Source organism: Elephas maximus, chromosome 6 (assembly GCF_024166365.1).
Source record: "Elephas maximus indicus isolate mEleMax1 chromosome 6, mEleMax1 primary haplotype, whole genome shotgun sequence".
Taxonomy (NCBI): domain Eukaryota; kingdom Metazoa; phylum Chordata; class Mammalia; order Proboscidea; family Elephantidae; genus Elephas; species Elephas maximus.
Genome location: NC_064824.1, coordinates 136,198,567 through 136,217,281, shown reverse-complemented (window position 1 = coordinate 136,217,281; position 18,715 = coordinate 136,198,567). Strand labels below are relative to the sequence as shown.

The following is an 18,715-nucleotide window of genomic DNA, read 5'->3' as shown; positions in this document are numbered from 1 at the left end:
GTGGCCCTTCGGGGAGCAGCGGTGGGGTGAGTGAGTGGCCAAGCACGTACCCAAACATGGCAACCAGGAGGTTGACCAGCAGGATGTTGGTGGAGAGCATGTAGATGCACACCAGGGGGATGGTGATCCACTCGGGGAAGCGGGGCAGGCTGTGTTCGTCCAGCTCCACGCACAGCGGCTTGGACTCGTTCCCGGTGAAGGTGCAGTGGGCAAAGTCGTACGTGGTGCCTGGGGTGGAGAGATCGAAAGGCAACATGAGGCCCTAGGGAGGGGTGAGTGCCACTGCATTCTCCAGTTCTAGAAGACAATGATCTTCTAACACCATCCTTAGAATCCCCCTGCACCCACTTAGTAGGCATTTATTGGAGCCTGAGTGGTGTAGTGGTTAAGAGCTACAGCTGCCAACCAAAAGGTCGGCAGTTCAAATCTACCAGCGGCTCCTTGGAAATCCATGGAGCAGTTCTACTTTGTCCTATAGGGTCACTATGAGTCGGAATCAACTAGATGGTAACAGGATTTTGGCTTTTGGCAGCTACTCTGAGCCAGGGACTTCACTGTACCTGGGGATAAAAAAGCAATACAGGTGTTATAGATTGCATCATGTCCCCCGCCCCCAAAATATGCACTGGAATCCTGACCCCTATACCTGTGGATGGGATCCTGTTTGGAAATAGGATTTTCTTTGTCATGTTAATGAGGCCATGTCACTCCTGAGTAATAAAGAGCAGATTAGACACAGAAGTGAGCACACATGGGGAAGACAGACGAACGTGAAGATCACCAAGGAACAGAGGAACTGGGGGCTATAGAAGCTGAAAGAGCAAGGATCTTCCCCCAGGGCCAACAGAGAGAGAGCCTTCCCCTGGAGCCCATGCCCGGAGTTCAGACTTCTAAACTGAGAAAATAAATTTCTGTTCTTTAAAGCTGTTTGCGGTATTAAGGAGCCCTGATGGTGCAGTGGTTAAGTACTCAGCTGCTAACTGAAAGGCCAGTGGTTCAAACCCACCAGCTACTCTGTGGGAGAAAGATATGGTAGTCTGCTTCATAGACATTACAGGCTTGGAAACCCTGTGGGGCCATTCTACTCTGTCCCACAGGGTTGCTATGAGCTCACAGCACCTGGTTTGGGTTTTTTTATTTGTGGTATTCCTGTTTTTTTTTTTTGTTAAAGCAGTACTAGGAAACTAAGACAGCAGGCATGGTACTTGGCCTTGGGCAGCATCCAGCCTCTTGGGGTAGGCAGATACTCAGCCACACAAGTATAAAATTTCAGACCCTAAGCAGTGTTAAGAAGGACATGCACAGGGTGTTCTGTGGACAAAAGCTGAGGCATCCCACCCAGCTTCCAGTAGAGGGGACTGAATGTGCAAAGGCCCTGGAGCTGGAGGGGTTTGGAAATGCCTATGGGAATGAGAATATAGACATGTAATGGCCAGACGTGCTCATATTTTTTTTTTTTTTTGTCTTTATTCTAAAAACAACAGGAAGCCATCAGACTATTCTGAGCAGAGGAATGGCAAATCAGCTTCTCTTTATTCAAGGGCCTGTCTGGCTGCAGCATAGACAGAAGGAGCCAGAGGGGACATGAGGACATTGTGAACTAACAGTCAGGCAGGCGGGTGATAAGGATGGCCTGGGGCAGTGGCAGTGGGGAGTGATTAACAGTGATTGGGTTTCAAATATATTTAGGTGATAAATGCACAAAAGTAGCTGATGGATTGGAACTGGGAGGTGAAATAACAGGAGGTATCAAGGTCAATATCAAGGTGGACATTGAGGTTTTGGATTTACACAACTTAAGATCAGTGGCGACAGACTCTAAAACAGGGAGCCTCGGAGGAAGTCTGAGTTTATGAGCGAAAGCCAAGAGCTTCCATTTGGACGCGTTGACTGTGAGAGATCTCAGTGGAGAAGACTAGGGTATAAAAGCCTGAGAGATCTTGGCAGAGAACACTGGGGTATAAACGTCTAGTTCTTGAGTGGAGCTCTGGGCTAGATCCTCAACTGACTGTGTGAGACAGACATGACCATCAGTGGGATTCCCTACAGAGGAGACAGAGCTATCCTGGTTTTACCTGTAATAGAACTGACAGAAAGTTCTAGCTGCTTCCCAGAGCTTGTAGAAAATTAGAGGCTGACCAGGATTTGAACCCTGCCTGCCACTAACTAGCTCTTTAGATCACTGTGTGCTGTCTTCATATAGGACTAACTCCTGACCTGTCATGAGGACTCTTAGGGAATGAACTGTGGCCCCCAAAAATACATGTTGAAATCCTAACCCCATCCCTGTGGATGTAATCCCTTTTGGGAATGGGTTTTCTTTGTTATGTTAATGAGGTCACACCAGTGTAGGGTGGGTCCTAAACCTAACCACTTCTGAACTATGAAAACAGCAGAGGAGACACAAAGGCAGGAACAAACAGGGGGGAGACAGACTCCAGGGAGCACCAAGGATCACCAGCAGACACCAGAACCTAAAAGAAAGGCCCACAGAAGGAATCGGAGAGAAACCCTAATTTGGATTCTTAGCCTCCAGAACCATGAGAAAATTAATTTCTGTTCTTGAAAGTCACCCACGTGTGGTATCTCTGCTACAGTGGCACCAGGAGACTAAGCCAAGGACTAAATGTATTCACCTACGTAAAATGACTGGTGCAGCATGCAGCTGAGCCCTTAACCACTGCGCCACCAGGGCTCCACCCTGTTATATAGGAGGAAACAATTTACAGCCCTTGTTTCCAAACTTGCCGTGTTGCTACTGGAAATATGAGAAGCACTACCTTTAAAAGGTTTAAAAACTGCAGGCTGAAAGTCTGGGACCAGTCTGCAAGGCCCAGTTAAGATCCTGCTCCGGAGCAAAGAAAACGCATTGAGGGTCTAGCGTTCAGCCCATGGTATTGGGCCTGGTTTCCACTGTGTGCTTCTAAAGACACGATCAGACTGGGGGCCCCAGGGCCAGTGCGGGAAGCCATTGCCTCCTCCCTGCTTGGTTCCCGCCTGAGCCAAGCCCGCTTACCATCCACATCGCTGGGCACCTGGCCGAACATGGCCAGGTAGGGCTCGTAGATGACCGAGCGGAAGATCCACTTCCAGCGGTGCTCATTCTGCCTCAGGATGCCCTGCCTGGCCACGCCGAAGGCTACCATCCACACGGCAAAGAGGAACAGGAAAAAGAACACGTCGATCAGCTGTCGGGGAGACACCAGAACGAGTCAGGACTGTGCCCTGCTTGGCTCGTCCACTCAGCCCGGCCACCCTCAGCTGACCCTGGGCAAGGGCAGAGGCCTCCAGGGCTGGGAGAAGGACTCCACTCGGCGTTCACTCGCTCATTTAAAAAAAAAAAATCGTCAAGAAAAGTGAGGTGCAGAACTCAAATTCCAGTAAAAAAAAACAGACTTAATGGCCTGACTGGGACTGGAGGAACCCTGGAGGAAGACATGGCCCTCAAACTCTCTGTTAACCCAGAACTCAAACCATTCCAGAAGCCAACGCTTCAGACAAAGATTAGACTGAACTATAAGACATAAAATGACACTCATGAAGAGTGTGCTTCTTAGTTCAAGTAGACACATGAGACTAAATGGGCAGCTCCTGACCGGAGGCAAGATGAGAAGGCAAAAAGGGACAGGAGCTGGTTGAATGGACATGGGAAATCTGGGGTGGAAGGGAGGAGTGTTCTGTCACATTATAGACAGAGCAACTAGGGTCACATAACAATGTGTGTATAAATTTTTGTACGAGAAACTTTCACTTAAAGTGCAATACGAACAAAATGGTTATCACCACCTTTGGGCCTTGTGAACATCTATTTTCCAGAATAAAAGTGATTGATGCATTTTTGCTTACTCGTCCCCAAACAAGTCCAGCAGCATTTCTGTGTGAGAGGCAGACACCAGGTCAAGGGCAAAGGAGGGATGCAGCTTTAGGAGCACCTCTTTCACGGCACCCCATGGTGCTCACCTTCCTTTGATTTTTTTTTTCTTTTTTTAGGAAAAGAAAAGCTGTCTTTATTAGACAAGAATGAACAGTTTAACTTTTTTCCAATCTTTTGCACACACAGCATGACTTCATGGTGAGTCGATGCCTCAGATATGCTTTGAGTTAAACCTCAACCTCCAGATGGGCTCATCCAAACACCCATCTGATTTAAAGACAAAAACACAGAGGCTGGGATCATCTGGAAAACAAGTTCAGGAGAGCAACACCGTCAACACTTCTTTCTCTTTTGGTTATACCAGAAAAATAAAACAAACCCATTGCGGTCAAGTCGATTCCGACTCACAGCAATCCTAAAGGACAGCCCCATTGGGTTTCCTAGGAGCGGCTCGTGAATTCAAACTACCGACCTTTTGGTTAGCAGCCATAGCTCTTAACTACTGTGCCCCCAAGGCTTCCTTTTAGTTATACATTTTGATTATTGTTGTTGTTATTAGGCCTTGTTGAGTGGATTTTCAACTCACAGTGACCCAATGTGACAAAGTAAAACTGCCCCCATCGGGTTTTCTAGACTGTAATCTTTACGGGAGCAGATCACCAGGTCTTTCTTCCGCAAAATCACTGGGTGGGTTCAAACAGCCAATCTTTGGGTTAGCAGCTGAGCACTTAACTGCTGTGCCACCAGGGCCAAAGCAGGTCCATTAGTCTTTTTCCTATATCTATTATTACACAGTTACATGATGGAGGTTCCAATCCTAGCTGTGCTTCTAACTCACGACATGTCTCTAGACAAATCAACCTCCTTGGACTCAAGTGTCCACATCTTTAAAATGAGTATGAGAGGCCCTGCCCTGCCTATGTTCTTTAGTGAATTGTTAAGGCTCAAAGGAGAATGAATCGTGAAGACTCAAAACGAAAGCACCGTGTAAAGCGTAAAATCTAAATAAATATAAGGGATCGAAGTTATTTGTGAGCAATTTACCAAATCCCACTGTTTACTCCTCAGCCACCGTTTGTCAAATTTTAACCAGCCAGAGGCCTCTGCTGCAAACACCAAAGCAAGCAGGCCTTATTGATCGTGAAACGCAATAGTTGCTCTTTGAACAAAAATCCTCAAGTCAGCAATTAAAAGAACTCTAAGTCTAGCACGGAGGGCCCAGTCCCTGGAGAAGGACATCATGTTTGGTAAAGTAGAGGGTCAGCGGAAAAGAGGAAGACCCTCAACAAGATGGACTGACACAGTGGCTGCAACAAGGGGCTCAAGCATGACAAGGACTGTAAGGATGGCACAGGACCGGGCAGTGTTTCGTTCTGCTGTGCATAGGGTCGCTATGAGTTGGAACTGGCTTGACAGCACCTGACAACAACAACAACAAAGTACAGCACGAAACACGACATCTGCAAGTATTCTTGAGTCTTACCATCCTCTGCAACATGATAATCTTGGGTCCTAAGTTTCTGCTTACAGTGAAGATATGGATCAATCTTAGGGTGAATATAATGTAATCCAGGCAAAAAATGACTCGTCCAGAATACAAAGAGCTTTTATTAGTTGGGTGGAGCCTACAGGAAGAAGGGGAACAGAATGTGTGAGATTTTGACAAAACATTTCAAAGTTTTGTTTTTTAAAAAGAACCAGACAACAACAAAAAAGCCGAGAGCTGGGGGACTGAAAGTGAATGAGAAGCAGACAGGGGACACCAGCCTGCCGTCAGCCACTAAAGACCAAAGGCCATGGTCGCCTGCCCTCGTGAACTCAAGTAAGGGAAAGGGCATTAAAGGCTCTACTACACAAGCAAAGCTTTCAGAGGTTCACACCTCTTTAGTTCTTCACCCTCAAATACCTACTGTAAGAACCCAATCCTACTACTGCTACATTCCCTGGCTTGCAGAGTGTAAAACGATCCCAATCCCCAACCCAGCCCGACCACTCTGGACTTGACCCCCCATCAGATTTCCTCTAATGAAACGTCTCTATTTCGCACCAGATCATTTGATTGGCTAACCACTTGCCAATGTGTTAATGGAATAGCCATATGTGCTGTCTAACTGGAATGTTCTAGAAATCCTGTCAAACCAACTGTGATTCAAATGCCAGGATCATTAACCCAAGCACACTGGGAGGTTATTTGAGGAGGAAATTGGGCTCTTTACCCCTTTCAAATTGTAGGGTGAGCACTCGTTGCCAGCTCTCTCATTCCACATGAGCGTAAACATTAATACTTAGACTTCTCTGCAAAGTGAGTCCACGTGTGCTGCTCAACTATAACTGCTGGTTTTAACTTAAAGCTATTTGGGGAACCCAGCCAGCAAGGGCCTGGAAGGGTGAAGCCATGGGTGATGGGGGACATGGATTGGTGGGGCAGCTGATCCCCAATTTCTCTATCACATGAACTGTACTTCACTTCCTGCCTTCCTTGGTAACTCTGGATTGCTGTTTCTCACCACACGCTCTGGCCCTGGGATTGAGAACCATATGCAGGTGCCACGATCAGCATTCGAGTTTAAGTTAAGTGCACTTTAGAAGATTAAACCAGTTGCCACGGAGTCAATTCTGACTCATGGCGACCCCCCGTGTGTCAGAGTCCAACTGTACTCCATAGGGTTTTCAATGGGTGATTTTTCGGAAGTGGGTTACCAGACCTTCTTCCAAGGCATCCCTGGGTGGATTCGAACTGCCATCTTTTCAGTCAGTAATCAAGTGCCGAACCATTTGTACCACCCAGGGACTCCTTTAGAAGATTATCTGGACCCAAAATGAAACAACAAACTCTGCAATATTTAACACCCTCACCATCCCCCACCCCCTCGATTTCTACTTCTCTCTCCCAAAATTCTACAGGAGCAAAGAGAAAAACATCAAAGAGTCCCTCTTCAGTTACAGGTCACCGCGAAGAGTGGAGGTCACAGCTTTTTGGCAATGAAGCTATGTCTCTAAGAGGCGGAGACAACGGCCTTTTGTAATAAGCTCCACTGAGGAAAATTTGGCTCCTCTTGGCTTGAAACCTCCAAAGATCTTTTCATCCCCTTTGCACCCCAGAGAATCCCATAAAACCTGAAATTGGGAAAGGTGGTGACAACGGCTTACCGAAATGCAATCCCTGCTATGAAATAAAAAAGCCCGAGTGTGTCCATCACGTTCCACAGGTCAGTAAAGTAGTTCACCCCGTTCATGTACCACTGAAGAGAGAGGAGGCACAGAGGGACGCCATCAGCAGCCTGGAAACATCAACTGCCCCCAGATTTTCAGAGTTCATTGGTTTTTTCTCAGGTTCTTCTCAGCTAATGATTCCTTTCTTTATTCTTCCATAGCTAAGGAAGTTCTACCACCTGCCCCAGGCTACTCCGGGGCAATTGGCAACCCTATATGACAGGGTAGAACTGCCCCAAGTGTTTCGTAGGCTGCAGTCTTTACAGGTTATAGGAAGCAGCCCCGGTGGCATAATGGTTAAATGGTTGGCTGCTAACCAAAAGGTTGGCAGTTCGAAGCACCAGCTGCTCCATGGAAGAAAGATGTGGCAGACTGTTTTAGTAAAGATTTATAGCCCTGGAAACCCTGTGGGACAGTTCTACTCTGTCCTGTAGGGTCACTAGGAGTCGGAATCGACTCGACAGCAACAGGTAATCTTTACAGAAGCAGATTGCTGGGAGCCACTGAGTGGGTTTGAACGGCCAACCGTTAGGTTAGAAACCTGTGCTTAACTATCTGAACCACCAGGGCTCCTTTTTCAAACCCCATACCAAAAAAAAAAAAAAAAAAACCAAATCAGTTGCCGTCTGGTAGATTCTGACTCATAGCGACCCTATAGGACAGAGTAGAACTGCCCCATAGGGTGTTCGAGGAGCAGCTGGTGGGTTCGAACAGCTTACCTTCTGGTTAGCAGCCAAGCTCTGAAACACTGCACCACCTGGCTCCGCCTCTGTCTGGCAGTTTTCAAAAGTCCAGCCAGCAAAAGGGGAGATCAAACCTGGGGCTCTGAGACATCATTGCAGTGAGACAACATTTAAAAAACAAAAAATCTCTTTTCTCAAGGTGGGAGTCCCTAGGTAGCACAGTCAGTTAAGTGCTTAACTACAACTCTAAAGGTTGGCAGTTCAAATCCACCCAAAGGCACTGCAGAAGAAAGGCCTGGTGATCTAGAAAACCCTAAGGAGAGCAGGTCTGCTGACAATACATGGGTCACCATGAGTGGGAATCAACTTGATGGCAAGTGGCTTTCTCAGTGGAATGCCAGAGAGAGGATTTACTCAGAAAACACTGGGGCCATGTTTTATATCTTCAGGTATTGGGGATCCAAGGGGCTTTAAGGTTGACTGGTGCTATCCATGAAGCATGGTGGAGCTGGTTGTTGTTAGGTGCCCTGGAGTCGGTTCTGACTCATAGCGACCCCAGGCACAGCAGAACGAAACACTGCCAGTCCTGGGCCATGCTCACAGTCATTGCTGTGTTTGAGCCTATCAATTGCTGCCACTGCGTCAATCCATCTGGTTGAGGGTCTTCCTCTCTTTCGCGGACCCTCTACTTTATCAACTTTACCCATTGTAAATAAACACCAGCAATATCCGTATAATAGAATGAAAAGTTATTTACTGGCCATACTGGCATTTGTCAACTGCCCCTGTTAAAACTTCCAAATTAACACATCATGCTGAACCTAGGCAAGCGGACCTAGGAAGATGTTAACCCGGCCAGCAGAACTGTTTCTTATAGGAAATCCATCCACTCCAGGATTTTGAAGGCAGGAGACTGCAGACAAGAAGAGAAGCAGTGACCCCTAGTGTCAGCTTGCTTTAATAACAAGAATCTTTACAGCTTCTACAGGCTCTCTCATACACCACAGGTCAGAGCTCTAAGGCTGGTGCTATGGATTGAATTGTGTCCCCCCAAAATGTGTATCAACTTAGCTAGGCCATGATTCCCAGTATTGTATGCTTGTCCTCCATTTTGTGATCTGATGTCATTATCCTATGTGTTGTAAATCCTAACCACTGGGTCTGGGTTTATAACATTAATGAGGCAAGATTAGAGGCAGTTATGTTAATGACACAAGACACAATCTACAGGTTTAAGTTGTACCTTGAGTCAGTCTCTTTTGAGACTCCTACCACCAAAAAGAAGAGCTGGGAGCAGAGCGCATCCTTTGGACATGGGGCTCCTGCACTGAGAAGCTCCCAGATCAGGGGAAGACTGATGACAAAGACCTTCCCCCACAGCCGACACAGAAAGAAAGCCTTTCCCTAGAGCTGGTGCCCTGGATTCGGACTTCTAGCCTCCTAGACTGTGAGAGAATGAATTTCTCTTTGTTAAAGCTATCCACTTGTGGTATTTCTGTTACAACGGCACTAGATGACTACAACAGCTGGCAAAGACCTGAAATGACTAAACAAGACTTCAACCCAAGCCTCTAGCCCTGGGTATAGGGCTCTTCCTACACCGTTGTCTTAACACACTGTAGCACTGAATTAAAACTGGCCCATTCAAAAATATTTTTTTTTTAAAGGAAGAGACCAAACACGTACTGGACAAAGTTCTATGTTCTAACTATTCCCCTCCACATCAAACTTCACCCATTATGAAAGTAGACAGAAGAGCTGGGGTCAGCCAGACCCTGCGGGCACTGCTTCTTCCTGAGAGACTCCAGGAACAACGGTGAAGTGTGTGACCTTATCCAGGCATCTCTGTAGCCCGTTTCCCTTCCTTGAGGTTCCTTCCCTACATGCCTACAGTCTCCTCCTATTCAGTGCACCTGCTCTGCCCTTCCTGAGCAACGGCTCACGTTACACCTGCCCAAGACCCTTCTCCAAGCAAAATGTACCTGTCTCTTTTCTGCACGACCCTGATAGACAACTTAGCAGTTAAATGTACACACTAATTTGCATGGGGATGTTTGTAGCTTAACAGACTTTAAATTTTACTGTTGCAAATCTTCTGGGCTAACCTCCTGATAAATGCTGGACTCACTCAGCTCACCTCCATCCTGATCATTTTGCCTCGTTCAACACCAACAGTGTAATTTATCTTATTCTTCCTCTCTCTTCACCCCATCTCCTCCAACCTACTGCGCAAGGAAAGGCAGATACAGGACACTGTTGCCAGGTCTCCTTCCACCCCACCTACCCATGGCAGACATCACTAATTGATCAAGACACTCCTGCTGAGAACAGACAGATCCTCAGAGTCTTTCTCAACCCAAGACTCCTGGAAGCCACAAAAAAAGGCTATCAGAGTTGACACAGTAGTTTAAAACAATTTAAGATTCCTATACTAGGCAGTCCATCACCTGTTTGTCAGTGTATCGTACTGTGGTGGTTTGTGTGTTGCTATGATGCTGGAAGCTATGCTACCAGTATGCCAAATACCAGCAGGGTCCATGGTGGACTGGTTTCAGTGCAGCTTCCAGACAAAGACAGAGTAGGAAGAAAGGCCTGGCAATCTACTTCTGAAATTAGCCAATGAAAACTCTATGGAGCCAACATAATATTGTCTGATACAGTGCTGGAAGATGAATCTCGTGGGTTGGAAGGCACTCAAAATACACAGTGACCACAACAAAGGACTCGAAGATACCAACAATTGCGAAGAAGGCCCAGGACTTGGCAGTATTTCATCCCATTGTACATGGCGTTGCCATGAGTTGGAGTTGCCTCGATGGCAACTAACATCAACAGCATACTTGGCAGCAACTGTAAGATCAAGAATGACATTCTTCACCCTTCTAAATCTCTTGTGGCACTTGGCACAGTGCCTCATAAACTGTAAGTACCTGGGACATATTTGCTGAGTGGGCACGTTGTTGATTTAGGGATCAGAAGAGCCAACAGAAGTAACACCAATTTGTTAACACATACTACGTCTGAAAGAATTTTCTAGAACAATCTCTTCTTAGCAGTTGTCACAGATTGAATTATGTCCCCCCAAAAATGTGTGTATCAATTTGGCTGGGCCATGATTCCCAGTATTGTGCGATTGTCCTACATTTTGTGATTGCAATTTTACGCTAAAGAGGATTAGGGTGAGATTGTAACACCCTTACTAAGGTCACATCTCTGACCCAATGTAAAGGGAGTTTCCTTAGGGTGTGGCCTGCACCACCTTTTATTTTACAAGAGATAAAATGAAAGGGAAGCAAACAGAGAGTTCAGGGACCTCATACCACCAAGAAAGCAGTGCCGAGAGCAGAGCGCATCCTTTGGACTCAGGGTCCCTGCGCGGAGAAGCTCCTAGTCCAGGAGAAGACTGATGAGAAGGCCAGCAAACAAAGGAAGCATTCCCCTGGAGCTGACACCATGAATTTGGACTTTTAGCCTGCTTTACTGTGAATAAATAAATTTCCCTTTGTTAAAGCCATCCACTTTATATAGCAGCACTAGATGACTAAGACAGTGGTTCAACGGTGACAGTGTCCTTCACCATTGACATTTATTTATTCAACAATGACTAACCGTGCACTCGCCAAGGACCAGGCTAACGTTGGGACTCAACGGTGGGCAGAGGATGCCGAAACATGCAGATCCCAAGAAACCGTAACAAAGCACAATGAATAATTCACACCAGCTCTCCACACTCCACAGGGACTTCCATGACTTTCCAACATTGTCACTCTGACAAACTGGCCATTAGGATGCTCTTGGCTCTGAAAGTCCTCCCAGCTCTCCCGCCATGCACCGTGCTGCCTCCCCTGGCGCCAGTAATGGCAGGAGCACAAACCACCCCTGCTGATAGACAGGCATTTGCAACCCAAGCTCTCTCTCCTCTGGGTGATTCATCTCTGCCGATTAGCATTAATTAGAGAGCGGAGTGAGCTTGTACTGAGCAATCTCACTGGATTGCTAAGAGTTCTCAAGTGCTCGTTGGACTTAAATGTTCATCAACTACCACCTGACGAACCAAAAACCAAACCAAACCCGTTGCTGTTGATTCCAACTTATAGCGATCCTCTAGGACAGAGCAGATCTGTCCCATAGGGTTTCCAAGGAGCGGCTGGTGGATTTGAATTGCCAACCTCTTGGTTAGCAGACACAGTCTTAGAAGAACATTATTTTTGGGAAAATAATGATCTTTGAACTTCAGAAGCAACTTCTAGTCCTCCTTGGTTCCAGGAGGAGCCTGACAGAGGTGGCGAGGAGGCTCCTGGCTTTGCTGTCTTACCTGCCGGATTTCATCACAGAACAGGACAAAGACCAGGGAGTAGAGGACCAGCTCGGGAGAATGCGGCACCGAATGAAAATCCATGAGCAGCACGTAGGCAAACAGCAGGAGGAAGGCGATATAGAAGACCACATTCCAGGAGAAGACCACAAAGGGAGAGGTGAAGAATGCCACATAGTACCAAAGGAGCTTCTTGTGCCTGTCAACGGGCTTCTTCCTGGATGGAGACATAAGAGCTTCATCACAGCGGTCACGAACATCCCATGGGAGAGCACATCGCTGCATGGGCCCATCCCCCTTCCAAACATAGATAAAGAGAGAACAACAGCTGGAGAAGGAGATCAAAATTGTTCTCTAAGATTGACCAGCCAAAACTCAGCCTTTGGCACTTTAAGATATACAAACCCAAATGCTTCTTGGGATATGGAAGACATGACCCCACACTACCCGTCCAAAATCAAACCCAGGGAAAGCCTGAGAAGACCCCAGATCAAAAGGGCAGGCGCTGGTGTGAACGTCATAAATTGTAGGCCTTACGATCACTTCCACAAGAGCACACACATGTGTGTGCGTGTACAGGCACACACTCACACACACGATCACATGCCCTGGCTCCTACCTAAATGAAACAAAGCCACAGCCGACCAAAGGTATAATAAACAGACACAGGATAATCTTCCAGTTCTTGGTGTCTCGGGAAATCTCTCCGTACCATTGCTTGGAAAGGAAATTCTACAGGGAAACAGAGACCAATCACACAGATCTTTATGGATGCAATTAAATGCAGGATGGTATGCAATCTTTCTTTCCAGCCCCCATGCCCCTTAAACACAAATAACTACCAGAATATACTCTTTTATATTGGTCACCTGGATTCTAAGGGCTGTGATGAAAAAGGAAATTCTGTTTGGTTTTCAGTTCTTTTCTAACTTCTATGAACTTTAAAATAGAGGTGAAATTAGAGGTTGTGTGAGTCAAGAAAGCTATGAATTTTTAACCAACTCTAATTCTTATTTTCACTACCTGTCTGTCGGTGTATTGTACTTGGTGGCTTGCATGTTGTTGCGATGCTGGAAGCTATGCTACACCACCAGTATTTCAAATACCAACAGGGTCACCCATGGTGGGCAGGTTTCAGCAGAGCTTTCAAAGACAGGCTAGGAAGAAAAGCCTGGCAATTTACTTCCAAAAATTAGCCAATGAAAACCCTATGAATCATAACAGAACACTGTCAGATATACTGCTAGAAGATGAGGCCCTCTAGTTTGGAAGACTCTCAAAATACACAGTGGCTGAAACAATGTTCTCAAGCATACTAACGACTGTGAAGATGGTGCGGGGCCAAGCAAGGTTTCATTCTGTTGTATGATGGGTTGCCATGAGTCGGAGCTGACTTGACAGCAACTAACAACAATTATCCTTATTCCGCACGTCTACACAACTAGCTTTCTAGCTCTATTGTCATCAAGGATCACAAATTTATGGACACATTGAATGCTACTACAGGGTCCCCAAGGATTCATACCTGGACCAGGCAGGAGACGCTCTTGTCAGGAAAGTAAAGGAGGTTGGGAAGTGAGAGACTGCCAGGGTCTCTTAATGGCAGTTCAAGCTGAAATGCACAAAAAAGCTTTCCCCAGACTATAACAACCCCTGAAAGGTGACAGAATAGCAAATGGGTTGTTTTCTTAATTTTTATTTTTTGTAAACACTTTGCTAAATATTGGCTGCATGGTATAATAGAAAGTCCCCGAGTTCCATCCATGAAGACAGAAATTAGAAAACTATCTTGCCCTCGAAAGCCTCACGTTAAATTAACACAGAGGGGATGGGGACAGACTGGGCCCCATCTAAGGAGCTCACAACTCTCCAGAGGCCCATCAGTTGGAAGGGATGGGTCTGTGTTGGTGGCCAGGAGGGCAGGGACTGGTGGTGCCCTGTCCCTCACACTGGCCCTTCCCTCCTGGAGCTCCCTTGGCCCACCAGGGGGAGGACTGGAGCAGCCCCCATATGTGATAAGCTAGAGTCAGTGGGACAATACTCCTGCTCCTGGCTCTAGGATGGCAGCACTGAGGCAGATCCGACTCTGTTTCCTGGAGGACCCCAGCGAGAATGAGCCCTGGATGCCCACAGGGGTGGTGGCCTCTTTATTGGCTTACCTATACTTGTACCCCCCCACCCTGTCTCGCTGCCCTCTCGCCTGACTGCACCTCCTGGGCTCCCCTCTAGAACAAACTGCTTGCATTCAAGCCCTTGTCCTGGGGTGTGCTTCTAGGGGTCCCAAAGACAGGCAGCAACCAGTCTTCCTTGCTCGCCTATTCCTGGGGTGGTGAGCAAGCCAGGCTATCACTGAGGGTCCTGTTAGACACTCCACCCACCCGAGAAAGCTTCCTCTGGCTCAGGCTCTACCGTCACGAAGCAACATTCTGATCCCGCAGAGCAGCAGCCTGATACAAGGAATAAATGTTGGGCCAACAGAATGGTCCCACGGGCCTGGCAGTGTGATTTCTGATTAATGAATTGGCATCTGGTTGAAACCTTTGGGGCTTGTGAACTTGGAAAAAAGCCTAAATTGGCCTTCTGGGGAATTAGTAAGATGGGGTTTTGTCCTAAGAGGCTGTGAGCAGAGCCTCTTAGGACCCAGCATGGACCATCCTCAAATGAAAGCACTGGCAGCCGGCCCAGCTTACCAGCCTCACTTCAACCCGCTACGATGGAGGCTAAACAGGGCCAACAAGAAGGCTTCTTCTTTGAGTGGTCCTTGTCACAGACCAGCTCTCTCACGTAATCTAGCTTAGTTGTAGTAGCAAATGGCCCTTTTCCACAAACACTTCACCAATTATTGGCTGGATGGGATAATAGAAAGCCCATGAGGAAGACAGACAGCATGGGATCAAATCCCATCACTGCACCTTCCTAGCAGAGCAACTTCTGGAACATTCTAGAACCTCTCTGAGCTCCTCTGTGCTCATCGGCAAAATAGGGATGACACCTACCTCCACAGCTGGCTGTGAAGATGAAACCCAGTCACGTGTACAACATCGTGGCTAGCAGGTGTTAATCCCCTCATCCCTTCCCTACCCCGCACCCCTCCAACGGGGATTATTAGTGAAGGTGCTCCCTTCTGACACCAAGTTCAAACTCCTACTGATTGAATTCAGTGTCGAAAACCTCTAGACTGGTTTTGATGTTGTTGTTGTCTTGTGCCGTCAAGTCGATTCAGACTCATGGCAACCCCATGTGTTACAGAGCAGAACTGCACCATAGGGTTTTCTGGGCTGTAATCTTTACAGTAGATCACTAGGTCTTTTCTTCTGAGGTGCTGCTGAGTGGGTTCAAACTGCCAACCTTTCAGTTACCAGTCAAGCGTACACCATCTGTGCCATCCAAGGGCCTCATTTCATAATAGTTCCTCTACTGCTATTGCTACAGATACCAACTGTAAAAGTAATGGCTAGCATAAAGCACTGGGCACCTTTCACGTATTAGCTCACTGAACCCTCATGACACCCTCCCCTATAACTGCCATTACCCTCATTTTACAGATGTGTAAACTAAGGCTCAGAGGGCTTGTAATTTGCCCATCGTCACACACCTAGTTGGGGCACAGTGGATGGAAACCCAGGCAGTGGGATCCAGAGACCCAGCTCATAACTGCACTGGTGTACTGTTTGCTTTGTGGAAACTCAAAGGATGTTCCTTTCCGTGCACTGTCTCTCAAAGCAAGGATTTCTACTAATGCCTACATACTGTCTCTCCCGACACGTCACATTACGTCCCCTGCTATGGGTTTTATATTGACGGAGGACGTTTGTTTTTACTGCTATGTATTTTTAAAGCTGCTAACAGCATCTGATGCCAAAGGCTCGTTTCTGGGCATGTGCGTGCAGTTAGTTGGCGACTGCTGTTTACCTGCACCCCAGGCTGGGCGATGAAATGCTGGTCTGTTGCCTCCACTGCCAGCTCCAAGCAGTTGCTTCCACCCCAAGCTTCACAGGAATAAACCAGCAGCTGCTCAGCCAAGTCTTCATCGCTGCTGTAACACTCCGTAAACAACTCTACAGTACAGCATCAACAAAGGGAGATGCTGGAGTCAGGGCTGGAAATACACCAAACCCAGTCCCTCCCCGCCCGCCAACCCCTGACTTCAAGGAGGGACTGCCATCATTATACAACTCTTCACTGAGCAGAGGACTCTCTTTAGACACACGATAGCCAGCAGAGCTCCTTGCCATAGTGTTTTTGTTGTTGTTAGCTGCCGTCAAGTCAGCCCCCAACTCATGGGGACTCATGCACAATGGAGCAAAACACTAACCAGTCCCGCACCATCCCCATGATCAATTGTGGATCAAACCATTGTGCTCCATGGGGTTTTCATCAGCTGATTTTTGGAAGGAGATAGCCAGGCCCTTCCTCCTAATCCATCTTAGTCCGGAAGCTCTGCTGAAACCCATTCAGCATCAGAACAACACACAAACATTCACTGACAGATGGGTGGTAGCTATCCATAAGGTACACTGGCCAGAATCGAACCCGAGTCTCCTGCATGGAAGGCGAGAATTCTATCACTGAACTACAACTGCCTCCCCCCTTGCCATAGCAGGCAACAATGAATGCTCATTGAATTGAGCTACATGGAATGCAGGGAGTTAACCTCTTTGGTGGGGCTCCACCTGAGCTTAGGCTGAATAAAATGTGGGCGTACCAGAACAATAACTGGAACGAGAAAAAAGTATGGGTTGAGGCCCTGGAATGACTGACTCTGAAGAGACATAATGAGCCCTTTCAGGAGCCTGATGAGCGAGGCTGGATTATTGCCAAGGCTGTGGAGAGTGACAAACATTCAGAGCAGCATGGTCACTGCATCACTGTTTCCACCTCTGCCAGGCAAGAAGATTTGGTTGCTATGCAACACACATGCTGCCCTTGTTTCCTAAGAAGGAGATTAAGTTTCTAGCAGGGCTCTGACTCATAATTTCTCCTGTTACGGTACACCCACATTTTACAAATTCAGGTTCTTTCCAGTTTCGCTCCACTGGCCATTACTGAATCAGGAAGAACTGGTTCAGAGCCCTGGGTAGAAGCACTTCAGCCACTGGGGAAGGGTCCAAACCCTCTGTCCTATGTAGCCAGAGCAGCTTCTCCTCATCTCATTCATACACTGTGCTTTCTTGGGGAGGTTTCTTTGTAGATAAGGCACAGTAAAAAACAAAAATGAAGCATAACAACCAAAAAAAAAGAAAAGAAGATGTAAGAAACATTGCACTGAGCACCCTACTTGTTGCGTCCTAATGACAAAGACACTGGAGCAGAGATTCTCAGAGGAAATGCTTAAAAAACCAGAATGTTAGGGATCAGAGTTTAATCATGGTTACCAGGGGTGGGAGGAACCACTGTTCAGGAAGCACTGAGTCTCTGCTGATGGTGATGGTGGTACAGCGTGATTGGTGTAGTTGGTGTCACTGAGTTATATACATGAAGAATGCCAAACTGTAAATGTTGCATCATCTATGCTTTTACAGACAATGAAAGGAAATGTAAAAAAAAAAATATTAGGAGCCACCACCTGAGTTCAATCGGAAATTAACATAATATCTTTGAAATTTTAATGCATTAGAAGAAATCATTGGGCACTGTTATGGATTGAATTTTGTCCTCCAGAAATATGTGTTAGAGATCCTAATCCCTATTCTTGTGGTGGTGGAGCCCTGATGGCACAGTGGGTCGGCAGTTCAAATCCACCAGCCACTCCTTGGAAATCCTATGGGTCAGTTATATTCTGTCCTATAGGGTTGCTATGAGTTGGAATTGACTCGATGGAAACAGGGTATACCTGTGGTGGCACAGTGGTTAAGCACTCAGCTGCTAACCAAAAGGTCTGTGGTTCAAGCCCACCAGCTGCTCCATGGGAGAAAGATATGGCAGTCTGCTTCCATAAAGATTTACAGCCTTGGAAACCCTATGGGGCATTTCTACTCTGTCTTATAGGGTTGCTATGAGTCGGAACTCAACTAGACAGCAATGGAATTTTTTATATCTGTGGTTATAATCCCATTTTTGGGAATGGGTTTTCTTGTGTTAATATGACAGTATTAGTGTAGGGTGTGTCTTGAGTCAATCTTTTTTGAGATATAAAAGCAAGCAGAGAAGGGGGAAGATAGATGCCACACCACATGAAGTTCACCAAGGAACCAAGGAATAAGGACCTTTTCCCAGAGCCAACAGGCAGAGAAAGCCTTCCCCCGGAGCTGGCGCCCTAAATTTGGACTTCTAGGCTCCTAAATGGTGATTAAATAAATTCCTGTTTTCTAAAGCCACCCTCTTGTGGTATTTCTGTTATAGCAGCAATAGATAACTAACACAGGTGCCTTTTTTCCAACACAGAGAAGCTAAACTCATAAGGACGTTTTACATCAGGTAACACAATAGACAAACATGCATCCAAATACATTATAAGCTCACAACTCCCAAATTAAAAAGGAAAAACCTGAGCCAGGCTTGAAGCTCCCCGCTGTTGGAGTGACTGATTGGTCTTGGGTTTCTCATACTCTGTCCCTCCACAGTCTGCCCTCAGAGCACAGGGCACCGTCAAGCTTTGTACAAGGATGATTGAATAGCAAACGGAAGACA

The 18,715-nt window shown here is 46.8% G+C and overlaps 1 protein-coding gene across 1 annotated transcript in view; it reads right to left on the bottom strand.

Moving 5' to 3' along the window:
• The window catches only part of TRPM8 (transient receptor potential cation channel subfamily M member 8), an 89,946-nt gene that overhangs the window by 33,964 nt on the left and 37,267 nt on the right, over positions 1-18,715 (bottom strand). The window contains exons 14-20 of the mRNA XM_049889034.1: positions 15,998-16,143; positions 12,705-12,817; positions 12,086-12,302; positions 7,025-7,116; positions 5,358-5,499; positions 3,017-3,188; positions 51-228 (exon numbers count right to left, since the gene is read on the bottom strand). Coding sequence (XP_049744991.1) covers positions 51-228; positions 3,017-3,188; positions 5,358-5,499; positions 7,025-7,116; positions 12,086-12,302; positions 12,705-12,817; positions 15,998-16,143 — 1,060 coding nt within the window. The remainder of the gene's footprint in view (positions 1-50; positions 229-3,016; positions 3,189-5,357; positions 5,500-7,024; positions 7,117-12,085; positions 12,303-12,704; positions 12,818-15,997; positions 16,144-18,715) is intronic.